This window comes from Trachypithecus francoisi, unplaced genomic scaffold, assembly GCF_009764315.1.
Source record: "Trachypithecus francoisi isolate TF-2019V2 unplaced genomic scaffold, Tfra_2.0 Lachesis_group0, whole genome shotgun sequence".
Lineage (NCBI taxonomy): Eukaryota > Metazoa > Chordata > Mammalia > Primates > Cercopithecidae > Trachypithecus > Trachypithecus francoisi.
In genome coordinates this window covers 16,009,735-16,024,687 of record NW_022681453.1, presented here as the reverse complement: position 1 = coordinate 16,024,687, position 14,953 = coordinate 16,009,735, and the positions used below count along the sequence as shown (strand labels likewise).

At 41.8% G+C, this 14,953-nt stretch overlaps 1 protein-coding gene across 1 annotated transcript in view; it reads left to right on the top strand.

Annotated features, from left to right (window-relative positions):
• Window positions 1-1,940: 1,940 nt before the first annotated feature.
• Window positions 1,941-14,953, top strand: part of SPINK8 (serine peptidase inhibitor Kazal type 8 (putative)) — a 33,160-nt gene continuing 20,147 nt past the window's right edge. The window contains exons 1-2 of the mRNA XM_033206124.1: window positions 1,941-2,128; window positions 3,701-3,780. Coding sequence (XP_033062015.1) covers window positions 3,714-3,780 — 67 coding nt within the window. The 5' untranslated portion in view covers window positions 1,941-2,128; window positions 3,701-3,713. The remainder of the gene's footprint in view (window positions 2,129-3,700; window positions 3,781-14,953) is intronic.

Below are 14,953 nucleotides of genomic sequence, written 5' to 3'. Positions count from 1 at the left end.
AGCCACCCCTCCAGAGGAAATCGCAACTGCACGACCCCTGCTACACCCGAATTCAGCAGGAAGCAGTTAGAGCAGTTGTCAGCCAACCTCCCAAACAGCACTTGGGTTTTCCTGTTGAGAGGGGGAACTGAGAGACAGGACTAGCTGGATTTGCTAGGTTGGCAAAGAATTCCTAAGCCTAGCTGGGGAAGGTGACTGCACCCACCTTTAAACACGGGGCTTGTAACTCAGCTCAAGCCCGACCAATCAGGTAGTAAAGAGGGCTCACTAAAATATAAATTAGGCTAAAGGCAGGAGGTAAAGAAATAGTCTAATCATATATCACCTGAGAACACAGAGGGAGGGACAATGATTGGGATATAAACCCAGGCATTCGAGCAGGGAGTGGCAACCCCCTTTGGGTCCCCTCCCTTTGTATGGGAGCTCTGTTTCCACTCTATTAAATCTTGCAACTGCACACACACACACACAAAAAGACAGTTTTGCTGTGTCACCCAGGCTAGAGTGCAGTGACGCGATCTCAGCTTACTGCAACCTCCGCCTCTTAGGTTCAAGCCATTCTCGTGCCTCAGCCTCATGAGTAGCTGGGATTACAGGCACATGCAACCATGCTCAGTTTTTTATTTTTTGCATTTTTAGTAGAGACAGGGTCTCATCATGTTGGCCAAGCTGGTCTTGAACTCCTGGCCTCAAGTGATCCGCCTGCCTCAGCCTCCCAAAGTGCTGAGATTACAAGCTTGAGCCACGGTACTCAGCCTATTAAAATTTCTGATGAAAAATGTTACATGTCATTTAAAAAAAAAAAAAAAAATATATATATATATATATATATAAAAGCACGCACCAAATTTAGAGGGATTAAAAGCAAAAATTTTGAAGACCACCATGGTAGACACTGTGGTTGATCAGAGCAGTGCTGAGAAAATACACTTAACCTCCCAGAACTATGTGGCATGTCCCCAGTTAAGGCCATTCATTTAGGACTTAGACCTAAGGAATTTATGATACCCAATAACTTCTGAACTTCGACTTTAAAAAATGTTAGCGTTTTGAGAAATTTTTATTCAAATGGTCGAACAGGCTATCGTTTAAGGGAATGAGCACTCTATCTCCAGATTTCTCTACTCTGCTAAGTAAGACTGAACTTGGAGGATTCCATATAAGGTAATTTTCTGCTTTAAAACCCTGTAAGTCAGGCCAGATCAGTGGCTCACACCTGTAATCTCAATGCTTTGGGAGGCCAAGCAAGACGGTCACTTGAGGCTAGGAGTTCAAGGCTGCAGTGAACTGTGAAAGAAATAAAAATAGGCCGGGCGCGGTGGCTCAAGCCTGTAATCCCAGCACTTTGGGAGGCCGAGACGGGCGGATCACGAGGTCAGGAGATCGAGACCATCCTGGCTAACACGGTGAAACCCCATCTCTACTAAAAATACAAAAACTAGCCGGGCGAGGTGGCGGGCGCCTGTAGTCCCAGCTACTCGGGAGGCTGAGGCAGGAGAATGGCGTAAACCGGGAGGCGGAGCTTGCAGTGAGCTGAGATCCGGCCACTGCACTCCAGTCCGGGCGACAGAGTGAGACTCCGCCTCAAAAAAAAAAAAAAAAGAAATAAAAATAAATAGAACCTCTATGAGTCAATACAGAAATAATCTAAAGTAGATGTTTCAATAAAGTGAATACTTTTGACTTGATAAAATAACTGCACATGCAGATGTGGTAATTTATAGTATTGTGTCAATATCTGAAGCCATCTTGAATGTAGTAATTATAATGCAAATTAAAATGTAGGAATTCAAAAATTGTGTATGACATATATCTAAAATGGTACGTTCAGCTTTGGCAAGAACAGCTAGATTTTGGCATAGTACTGGACAGTACATACCACCCTCAGAAATTTGAAATATGAACTCACAAGATTTAGGCATTATAGAATTTAGAGTTGAAAGAAATAGATTTGAATCATATCTATACTTCCTAATTTCAAAGCTCACTCTCTTCTACTGCCAGGCATTGGAACCTTGAAAAGACAAATAAGCTTTGCCTCCCTTCCTTGTTCATTATGAACAAACTATCAACAAAAACCATCCTGTTTTCAGCCAGTTTCTCAGAGCAACCACGGGAGTCACAGCAGGTAAAGTGGACTTCTAAATTTGCAAACTTTTAAGGGTTGTATTATTTATTACTTGTTTTTTTCTCAGGGGAGGTCTTGGGTAGAAATTACCTAGATATAGAATGAAAAATGTTTGCCTGGAAAATGTGTAGGATGAAGAGAATAGAAGCTACACCAAAGTAACAACTCTAGGGAAGATTACAAGTATAGGAGTGAGGTTTTGGTGTTTTGTCCCTTCCTGTTTCTTACTGTCTGTTGACTTACACATGTTGTTGAGTGACTGCCCTTCAGAGATAGGGTCCAGGCCAGGCGCCGTGGCTCAAGCCTGTAATCCCAGCACTTTGGGAGGCCAAGATGGGCGGATCACGAGGTCAGGAGATCGAGACCATCCTGGCTAACACGGTGAAACCCCGTCTCTACTAAAAAAAAAAAAAAAACAAAAAACTAGCCGGGCGACGTGGCGGGCGCCTGTAGTCCCAGCTACTCGGGAGGCTGAGGCAGGAGAATGGCGGGAACCCGGGAGGCGGAGCTTGTAGTGATCTGAGATCCGGCCACTGTACTCCAGCATGGGTGACAGAGCCAGACTCCGTCTCAAAAAAAAAAAGAGATGGGGTCCTACTGTGTTGCCCAGGCTGGTCTCAAACTCCTGGGCTCAAGTGATCCTCCTGCCTTGGCCTCCCAAAATGCTGGGATTTCAGGCATGAGCCACCATGCCCAGCTACTTTTTTTTTTTGAGACGGAGTCTCGCTGTCACCCAGGCTGGAGTGCAGTGGCGCAATCTCAGCTCACTGCAAGCTCTGCCTCCTGGGTTCACGCCATTCTTCTGCCTCAGCCTCCTGAGTAGCTGGGACTACAGTCACCCGCCACCACACCAAGCTAACTTTTTGTATTTTTAGTAGAGACAGAGTTTCACCGTGTTAGCCAGGATGGTCTCGATCTCCTGACCTCGTGATCCAAAATACAAAATTAGCTGGGCATGGTGGTGCATGCCTGTAATCCCAAGTATTCGGGAGGCTGAGGCAGGAGAATCGCTTGAATCCAGGAGGCGGAGGTTGCGGTGAGCTGATATTATGCCATTGCACTCCAGCCTGGGCAACAAGAGCAAAACTCTGTCTCAAAAAAAAAAAAAAAAGGAAACATGAAGGTCACAAGGCAGTGGTATAACATATTCAAAGTGCTAAAAGGAGAAAAAGCTATCATCCAAGAATCTTATATGCAGCAAAGTGACATTTCCATAAGCCTCCCAAAGGTCTGGGATTACAGGCATGAGTCACCACGCCTGGCACACCCGGCTACTTTTAAATATTTTATTGAAAAACTCTTGGTGTTTATTCTTTCCCTTGCAAGTATTCTTTACTAACTCTTTTTCTGGCATCTTCTAAAATTCTTTTTTTAACATTTTTTTTTCAAATGTCCAACGATTTTAGGGAAATGAATTAAACAATTGAGTTGCATCAGACACAATTCATTCCAAATGACCCGAGGAAGGGACAAAGTATTTAGACTTCATTTCCTGGTCAGTGAGGGATCTCTGTGAGAACTTGTACTTCGCATAGGTGTTTGTCCTACATAAAAAGTTGTATATTTCCACAGTTCTTCTGTCACCATGAAGGGGACCTGCTCAGATGCCATCCTTGTTCTAGCTACCTCCATGTGGATAGCCTTTGCAATTGGTGAGTTATGTGTCCTTGCTCTGCCCACATTTTCTGCAGTAAATCTAGAATCATGAGAAAATTAGAGATGGAAGTGGAAGTGCTGTTCAGTTTTATTTAATCCTAATTTCTCATGTTACAAAAGTAGACATTAAAACCCAGAGAAAGGGTTCACACAATGTTGTTAGTATCAAAGCTAGGAGTCGAATCCAAACCATCGAAGTCCAGGAACATTGAACTTTCCAAAATGCCAGGTTACTACCTAAGGTATTTAAACCTCAGAAATGTACATTTCTAGAGTTTGTATATTTACATATCTCAAATCAAAAAAAGAACCTCATTAGGCTATGTGGAAATAGACTCAGATATTATTCTGGTTAATGGTGGGTTTTAGCAAAAGTTGTGCTTATAGTTAAGTGTAGGGAATCTCTGAAGGCCTCAACATGTCATTTTTCTATTCGGTTTCTGCAACTCTTTCCTACTTGTCTTCAATCTCTTACTTTCCATTGGTACTGTGTCTCACTTAAAACATTTTTTTCAAGCCTCTCACATCTTAGGGGAGTTCTGTAACAAGCTGAAAACTATTTTTCATAACTCTCATATCTTACATAAAAAAACAAATAGGCCTGGTCCCTCTCCTCCCCTTCCCTCTCCAATTTAATCATCTGTTGACAAATTTAGGTATACTTCTACACTTCCTCACCTTTCATTCAATCCTCACCCCCACTGCTACTGAACGTATCAGTCATTGGCATCAGCCTCCCTGCAAGCCCGCTGTGTTCCCTTCTGGCTGAGTCTCATCCTCTGTTGGGAACACATCATAACTCAACCAAGGTGGACCACTCCATCTTTCTTGCAAATCACCCTTTCCTTGTTCTCATAGTTGTATGGCCTCATATTGTTTCCTCAAACCTATTTCTCCACTGTATGCCCATAACCTGTGACTAAGTTCCATTGATAGAACACTTCATATATCATGTAAATTTGTGGGTTTTCCACATTTCCACAACAGTGACTTCCTCAGTGAAGGTTCTCATCATTTCATGAAAATGTTTTTATATTCTCCTTAACCATTCCCTTTGCCTCTAACTTGACTTACTCTCACCCATGTACCACTGCTACAATAGTTCTCATTTTTAGTGCAAATCTTATCTCACTTCTGCTGTAATAAACACAAAAGCCTTTGTAATGTGGCTCTTAACTACTATGCTGGGTTTCCCAGCACCCATTTATTTACACATCCAATAAATACATACTGTGTGTTGCCCTTATGCCAGTAACTGGGCTAGACACTGGTTACGTAGCAGGAATGGTACCTGGACACACCAGTGGTGGAAGATATATAGATATCATGGTTCATTCCAAATATGAACGCACTTTTTTTTTTTTTTTTTTTTGAGACAGAGTCTTGCTTTTACCCAGGCTGGAGTGCAGTGATGTGATCTCGGCTCACTACAACCTCCACCTCCTGGGTTCAAGCAAGTCTCCCACCTCAGCCCCCAAAGTGGCTGGAACTATAAGCATGTGCCACCATGCCTGGCTAAATTTTTTGTATGTTTAGTAGAGATGGGGTTTGACCATGTTGGCCAGGGTAGTCTTGAACATCTGACCTCAAGTGATCCATTGGCTTGTCCTCCTAAAGTGCTGAGATTAAGGCATGAGTCACCTCATCCAGCCACACTTTTTCTTTTCTTTTTTTTTTTTTTGAGATGTAGTCTCCCTTAACCGCCCAGGCTGGAGTTCAGTGGCACCATTTTGGCTCACTGCAACCACTGTCTCCCAGGTTCAAGTGATTCTCCCATCTCAGCCTTCCGAGTAGCTGGGATTACAGGCACCCGCCATCATGCCCGGCTAATTTTTGTATTTTAGTCGACAGGGTTTCACCATGTTGGTCAGGCTGGTCTTGAACTCCTGACCTAAGGTGATCCGCCCGCCTCGGCCTCCTAAACTGCTGGGATTACAGGCATGAGCCACCACACCCAGCCCGGCCACACATTTTGATAAGTGTTTCAAAAGGTAGGAACAGTGAGAATGTGTAGAACTTAAGCCACTGCCTATCTTTCCCCTCCCCTTCCCAGCACAATGTGATGAAAGATCTACTCTGGACAGATATGGCCAAGATGAGTTTTTCTTTTCTCCCTAAGCTTACAGGGGACAATGGTATATCTCTCTGGGAAGGACACGTCATCAACATTTTTCATTCCCCCATACCTCTGTGTTGCTGAGGCTAAATTCCAGGAGAATGAGTCCAAGAGGCAGAGTCCTGTCTTTTCCCACCCATCTGCTACTTGTGAGACTGAGGCTCTATCCCAGGTGAGGCAGACTGAGAGTAGTGGGGCCATGATTGCCCTCACCCTAGCTTAGTGTATTAGTCCATTTTCACACTGCTATAAAGATACTACCTGAGATTGGGTAATTTATAAACAAAAGAGGTTTAATTGACTCACAGTTCAGTATGGCTGGGGAGGGCTCAGGAAACTTACAATCATGCTGGAAGGCAAAGGGGAAGCAAGGCACATCTTACTATGGTGAAGCAGGAGACTTAGAGAGTGAGAGAGCAAGGAAGTGCCATACTTTAAAACTCTCAGCTCTCGTGAGAACTCACTCACTATCACAAGAACAGCATGGGGGAACCCACCCCCGCGATTCAAACACCTCCCACTAGGCTCCTCCCTTAACAGGTGACACAGGTGGGGATTACAATTTGAGATGAGATTTGGCTGGGGACACCCACAAATCATATCACTTAGCTTGTAGGTGGGAGGTTCCATGCTGGAAGAAACAAACTGAGAAGATTAGAGGCTATCACAAGAACAGCATTCTTACCATTATTACATAGTGTTCTGCTTGTAAAGCAGGTTATTGCTCTGAAATAAGCAGGCTACTGTCCAGAGCAATGACATAGATATTTTGCCCAGGGAGAAAGGCAGGTCATAAGAACAGAGATCTCCAGAGATTTCTGAAAATCAACCAACCAAATAAAGAAAAACACGTTCTGACTGTATTTGTGTGGTGAAGTTTAAGCCTAAGGACACTGTTTTGGTCCATTTTGTCCTGCTATAACAGAATACCTAAGACTGAGTAATTGATAAAGAACAGAGGTTTATTTCTTACAGTTCTGGAAGGTGAAAGGTCCAAAGTTGAGGAGCCCACATCTTGCAAGTCCTTCTTGCTGTGTTATGCATGATAGAAGGTGGAGGGGCAAGAGAACACGCACATGTGTGCACACACACAAGAGGAATGAATTCATCTGTTTATCAGGAACCATTCTTGCAATAACATCATTAATCCATTCATGAGGGCAGAGCCCTCATGACCTAATTGCTTCCCAAAGACCTCATCTCTCAACACTGTTGTGTTGGGGATTATGTTTCTAATACATGAACTTTGGGAGACACACTCAAACCATAGCAGGCACTCTCAAAAACAAGAGAGATTTTGATGGGTAGCAATTAAGAGAAGGCAGGTGGCTCCATGAAAACAATAAGCTAAGCCATAGGTCAACTAGTCTACCAGAAAGAATCAGGAAAAAGACTGCTAAAAAGAGCCCCCCCTGTGGGTAGGGGGGTCAGGGCAAACCTCATCTCAAAACGATCCTGTAGAGGGATCCAAATTTAATTGGATCAGACTGTGGAGGAATTTATGCCTCAGAGAATTGTCGAAAGCAATAGAGCAATCATGTAGCAATTAGCAGAATGTAACATCTGGTGTGATACCAATAGAGGCAACATCTTAACAGAGAAATCAGAGAAAGAGATAGTCAAACTTAGCCCTGCTAAAACCACTGTCACCCCAAGATGACTGGGCACATGGCCAAAGCTGTATCCTCTGAAGAGTGACATCAGGCCGGGCACAGTGGCTCACGCCTGTAATCTCAACATTTTGGGAGGCTGCGGCAGGCAGATCACTTGAGGTCAGGAGTTTGTGACCAGCCTGGTCAACATGGTAAAACCCTGTTTCTACTAAAAATGCAAAAATTAGCTAGGCAAGGTGGCTCATGCCTGTAATCCAAGCTACTTGGGAGGCTGAGGCAGGAGAATCGGTTGAACCTGGGAGGCAGCAGTTGCAGTGAGCCGCGATCACACCAGTGCACTCCAGCCTGGGCAACAGAGTGAGACTCTGTCTCAAAAATAAATAAAGAAAGAAAAGAAAAGAAAAGGAAAGTGTGACATCAGAGGCTTCACACTGCAGGGGAAATAGATTTCACTAAAACATTCCAGCAACATCATTAAACAAATTACAAGCAAACAACAACAAATCCTGAGAATGGAGAGAAGTCAGTATCCAGAGTTGCTATAATATACTATCTAAATATCTAGTTTTCATAAAAAATTATGAGACAAGAAAAAAAAAAAAGCATGAGATCCATACAAAGGAGGAAAAAGGCAAGCAACAGAGACTACCTGTGAGAGGGTCCAGACAAAACCATCAAAAGAACTAATATAAATATTTACAAAAACTGAAGGAACTCATGCTTCCAGAAGTGAAGGAAGATAAAATGATGATGTCTTATCAATAAGCAGAGACAAATTCAATTTTTAAAAAGAATGGAAACTCTGGGGTTGAAAACTATAATAAATAAAAACATTCACTAGAAAGCACAACAGTAGATTGTTCTTCTAGCAGAAGAAAGAATCAGTAAACTTGAAGACAAAACAACTGAGATTATGCTATCTTAAGAACAGAGAGAAAAAAATACTGAAAAAAAGAGCAGTCTCTTAGAAATGTGGGACACCATTAAGAATATGAACATACACATAATGAAAGAAGCAGAGGAGAAAAAGAGAAAAAGAAGAGAATGGAAATACTTGAAGAGATAATGGCTGAAAAATTCCAAATTCTGATGAAAAACCTTAATCTGTGCATCCAAGAAGTTCAATGAACTTCTGGTAGGACAAACACAAAGACATTCATATGTAGACACATCATTATCAAACTACCTAAAGACAAAGACCAAGAGAAAATCTTGAAAGCAGCAAAAGAAGCAAAACGTCTTTGCAAGTGATTTTTCAGTAGGATTAACAACTGATTTCACATCAGGAAGCATAAGCCGGGCGCAGTGGCTCACATCTATAATCCCAGCACTTTGGGAGGCTGAGTTGGGCGCATCACCTCAGGTTGGGAGTTTGAGACCAGCCTGACCAACATGGAGAAACACCATCTCTACTAAAAATACAAAATTAGCCGGGCATGGTGGTGCATGCCTGTAATCCCAAGTATTCGGGAGGCTGAGGCAGGAGAATCGCTTGAATCCAGGAGGCGGAGGTTGCAGTGAGCTGATATTATGCCATTGCACTCCAGCCTGGGCAACAAGAGCAAAACTCTGTCTCAAAAAAAAAAAAAAAGGAAACATGAAGGTCACAAGGCAGTGGTATAACATATTCAAAGTGCTAAAAGGAGAAAAAGCTATCATCCAAGAATCTTATATGCAGCAAAGTGACATTTCCATTAAAAAAAGGTGGAATTAAGACATTCCCAGATAAACAAGAACTGAGAGAACTTTTTTCTAGCAGAATTACCTCACTAAAAACACCAAAGGAAGTTCTTCAGGCTGAAAGCAAGAGGCAGACAAAAATTCAAATCCACATAAACAACACACAGCAAGGTAAAGATAAGTAATTATAAAAGGATAAATGCACATTTCTTCTCCTTTCTTATTTTAACTGAGTTTAAAAATCATTGTATAATTAGCAGGGCATGATGGAGGGTACCTGTAATCCCAGCTACTTGGAAGGCTGAGGCATGAGAATCACTTGAACGCGGGAGGCGGAGGTTGCAGTGAGCCGAGATCATGCCATTGCACTCTAGCCTGGGTGATAGAGCAAGACTCAGTCTCAAAAAAAAAAAAAAAATATTTGTATAAAATCATATATATGGGCCAGCATGGTGTCTTGTGTCTGTAATCCTAGTACTTTGGAGGCCAAGATGGGAGGATTGTTTGAGCCTAGGAGTTTGAGGCCAGCTTGGGCAACATAGCAAGATCCCATCTTTTAAAAGATAAATTACTAAAAACTTTTAGACCATATGTATGCAATTATATTTTTCTGTCTACAGCATATAGAAATGTAATGTATTTGACAATAAAAGCACAAAAGAGATGAGTGGGAACTCATCCCACAAAGCAGGATTGATGCAAAGAAATGACACCAGATGGTAACTTAAATCTATAGGAACAAATGAAGAGAACAAAAAATGGCAAATAAGAAGGTTAATATAAGAAAGGATGGGTCAGGCATGGTGGCTCATGCCTGTAATCCCAGCACTCTGGGAGGCCAAGGCGGGTGGATCACGAGGTCAGGAGTTTGAGACCATCCTGGCCAGCATCGTGAAACCCTGTCTCTAATAAAAATACAAAAAATTAGCAGGGTGTGGCAGCATGTGCCTGTAGTCCTGGCTAGTCAGAAGACTGAGGCAGGAGAATTGCTTGAACCTGGCAGGTGGAGGTTGCAGTGAGCCAAAATTGTGCCACTGTACTCCAGTCTGGGCAACAGAGTGAGACAGCATCTTAAAAAAAAAAAAAAAAAAAAAAAGGAAGGATGGCCGGGCGTGGCGGCTCACACCTGTAATCCCAGCACTTTGGGAGGCCGAGGTGGGCAGATCACCTGAGGTCGGGAGTTTGAGACCAACCTGACCAACATGGAGAAACCCCATCTCTACTAAAAATACAAAATTAGGCATGGTGGTGCAGACCTGTAGTCCCAGCTACTGGGGAGGCTGAGGCAGGAGAATCTCTTGAACTAGGGAGGTGGAGGTTGCAATGAACCAAGAATGCATCAGTGCACTCCAGCCTGGGCAACAGAGTGAGCCGCTGTCTCAAAAAAAAAAAAAAAAAATTACAACATTACATTAAAAAATACTTATGCAACAGAAACCAGTGAAGGAGGACTTGAGATAAAAGGAGACATACACAAAACAAAAAGTAAAATGGCAGGTATAAGTCAATTCAACTATAGCAATGAAAATGTTAAATGTGAATGAATTACACAATCCAATCAAAAGGCAGAAACTGTCAGACTGAACAGAAGAAAAACCAACATCCAACTATATGCTTTCTATGGAGATACTCCCTAGATTCAAAAACATGAATAAGCTGAAAGTAAAATGATGAGAAAAATATATCATGCAAACTGCAACCATAAAAAGCTGGAATGGTTATACTAATATCAGACAAAATAGACTTCAAAACAAAAATGTTACTACAAATGAAGAGAGACATTCTATGATAAAGGGTCAGTCTATCAGGAAGATAAAACAATTATGAACATGTATGTACCTAAAAATAAAGCCCCAAATATATGAAGCAAACTAACAGAATTGAAGGGAGAAATTGATAATACAACAATAATAGTTGAAGACATCAGCTCACACTTTTAATAATGGCTAAAACATAGGCCAGGCGTGGTGGCTTACGCCTGTAATCCCAACACTTTGGGAGGCCGAGGCAGACAGATCACCTGAGGTCAGGAGTTCGAGACCAGCCTGACCAACGTGGAGAAATCCTGTCTCTAATAAAAATACAAAAATCAGCCAGGCATGGTGGCACATGCCTGTAATGCTAGCTACTTGAGAGGCTGAGGCAAGAGAATCACTTGAACCCAGGAGGCAGAGGTTGTGGTGAGCTGAGATTGCGCCATTGCACTCCAGCCTGGGCAACAAGAGTGAAACTCCATCTCAAAAAAATAAAAATAAAAATAATAATGGCTAAAACAGCTAGACAGAAGACCAATAAGGAAATAGAAGACTAGAACAACACTATTAAACAACTAGATCTAACAGACATCTACAGACTACACCATCCGACAACATCAGAATACACATACTGCTCAGGTGCACATGCAATGTTCTCCAGGATAGGCTATATCCTAGATCATAAAACAAGCCTCAATAAATCTAAAAGGATTGAAATTCTTTTAGTAAAGTAAAGTACTTTTTCTACTTTATAGAAATATTTCTTTGAATGTATTTCTATATGTTCTCTATATAGAAATGTAATATATTTGACAATAACAGCACAAAGGAGGTGAGTAGGAGCAACATTGCTCTCACCACTACTATTTAACATTGTACTGGAGGTTCTAGACAGGGTAATTAGGCAAGAGAAAATGAATAAAAGTTTTCCAGATAGGATTGGAAGAAGTAAAATGATATCTATTTGTAGATGACATAATTCTGTGAATAGAAAGTCCTAAGGAATACTCTAAAAACTGTTAGGGTTAATAGCAAGTTTGCAGAATACAAGAGCAATATACAAAAATCATTTGTATTTCTACACACTACTAATGAACATCCTGAAAATGAAATTAAGAAACCAATTTCACTTACAGTAGCATCAAAACTAATAAAATACCTAAGGATAATTTACCAAAGGAGGTGAAAGACTTGTACACTGAAAACTACAAAACATTGATGAAAGAAATTCAAGAAGACCTAAACCAACATAAAAATATCCCACCTTCATGGATTGGAAGACTTAACATTGTTAAGATGTCAATACTCTAGAAATCAATCTACAGATTCCATGCAAATCCTATCACAGTCCCAGCTGGCATTTTCACAGAAATGGAAAAGCTGATCCTAAAATTCATATGGAAAAGCAAAAGACTAACAATAGACAAAACAATCTTGAAAAAAAAAACAAAGTTGAAGTACTCACACTTTTCAGTTTCAAAGCTTACTACAAAGTTACAGACATCAAGACAGTTTGGTACTAGCATGAGAATAGATATACAGGTCAATGTTTGAGTCATACGTTTTATGTAAAAGAAAAAGAAATACAGATCAATAAAATATAAGAACCCAGGGGAAAAACACCTTACATTTGGAGTGAATTGATTTTAACAAGGTCTTAAGACAATTCAGTGGACGATAATCTTTTTTTTTTTTTTTTGAGGCGGAGTCTCGCTCTGTTGCCCGGACTGGAGTGCAGTGGCCGGATCTCAGCTCACTGCAAGCTCCGCCTCCCGGGTTCACGCCATTCTCCTGCCTCAGCCTCCCGAGTAGCTGGGACTACAGGCGCCCGCCATCTCGCCCGGCTAGTTTTTTTTTGTATTTTTAGTAGAGACGGGGTTTCACCGTGTTAGCCAGGATGGTCTCGATCTCCTGACCTCGTGATCCGCCCGTCTCGGCCTCCCAAAGTGCTGGGATTACAGGCTTGAGCCACCGCGCCCGGCCGGACGATAATCTTTTTAAACAAATGCTGCTAGGACAATGGGATATCTATATACAAAAGAATAAATTAGGACCTTTTCCATGGACACAAATTATAATGCCCTAACATGGATCACAGAACTAAATGTAAGAGCTAAAATTATAAAACTATTAGAAGAAAACCATATGAGTGAATTTTGTGACCTTGAATTAGGCAAAGCCTTCTTAATGGTGGCACCAAAGGCAGAAAGGAACAACAAAAACAAAAAGATCAATTGGACTTTTAAAAACTTTTGTGATTCAAACAATACCAATAAAGATACCAATATGGCCAGGAGTGGTGGCTCATGCCTGTAATCCCAGCACTTTAGGAGGCTGAGGCAGGCAGATCACCTGAGGTACTGAAAATACAAAAATTAGCTGGGCATGGTAGTGCACACCTGTAATCCCAGCTACTCAGGTGGCTGAGGCACGAAAATTGCTTGAACCTGGGAGGTGGAGGTTGCAGTAAGCAGAGATCATGCCACTGCACTCCAACCTGTGTGACAGAGCGAGGCTCTGTTTCAAAAAACAAAACCAAACCAACCAACCAAACAAAAACAACAGAGATACCACTTCACACCTACTAGGATGGCTATAAGCAAAAAGAGACATAGTAACAAGTGTTAGCAAGGATGTGAAGAAATTGAAGCCATCGTGCATTGCTGGTGGGAATGTAAAATGCAGCCACTTTGGAAAATAGCCTGGCAACTCCTTAAAAGGTTTAAATATGACTGGCAATTCCACACTTTGTATATACTCAAGGGAAATAAAAACACATGACCACACAAAAATGTGTGCATAAATATTCATAGCAGCTTTATTCATAACAGCAAAAAAGTGAAAGCAACTCAAATGTCCATTAACTGATTAATGGATAAATGTGGAATATACATAAATTGAATATTATTTAGCTATAAAAAGGAATGAAGTACTGATACAAGCTACAATATAGTTAAAACATTAAAACACAGACACAAAAAACCACATACTTCATTGCATGACTCCATTTATATGAAATGTCCAGAGAAGCAAATCTATAGAAACTGAAAGTAGAGGATGGGCTTGGTGGCTCACATCTGTAATCCCAGAACTTTGAGAGGCTGAGGTGGGCAGATCACCTGAGGTCAGGAGTTCGAGACCAGCCTGGCCATCTCTACTAAAAATACAAAAATTAGCCAGGTGTGGTGGCATGCACCTGTAATCCTAGCTACTTAGAAGGCTGAGACAGGATAATCACTTAAACCCAGGAGGCGGAGGTTACAGTGAGCCGAGATCGCGCCACTGCATTCCAGCTTAGGTGACAGAGTGAGATTCTGTCTTTAAAAAAAAGAAAAAAAAAAGAAAGTGGATTATTGTTCTTCAGAGGCGAGGGTGGGGCAGGAGGGGAAATTGTTGAGAGAGGGGCATGATAAACCACTGCTAATGGTTACAGGGTTTATTTTTGGGGTGATGATGGCATAACTGTGAATATACTAAGAACCATCAAACTGTACACTTTAGGTGAATCTTTTAAAAAGAAAAAAAAAAATCCTCTATATGATGGTAAACACCAGTAAATTCAGCTGGGCCTGGTGGCTCACATCTGTAATCCCAGCACTTTAGGAGGCTGAGTGGGAGAATTGCTTAAGCCCAGGAGTTCAAGACCAGCCTGTACAACATAGTGAGACCTCAGCTCCACCCAAAAAAATCAAGAAAATGAGTTGGGCGTGGTGGTGCATGCCTGTAGTCCCAGTCACTTGGGAGGCTAAGGTAGGAGGATTACTTGAGTCCAGGTAGTTAAGGCTTCAGTGAGCTGATATCCTGTCAGTGTACTCCAGCCTGGGTGATAGAGCAAGACTCTGTCTCAAAACATTTTTTTTTTTAGACGAAGTCTTGCTATTTCGCCCAGGCTGGAGTGTAATGGCGCAATCTTGGCTCACTGCAACCTCCACCTCCCGGGTTCAAGCCATTCTCCTGCCTCAGCATCCCAAGTAGCTGGGACTACAGGCTTGCACCACCACGCCTG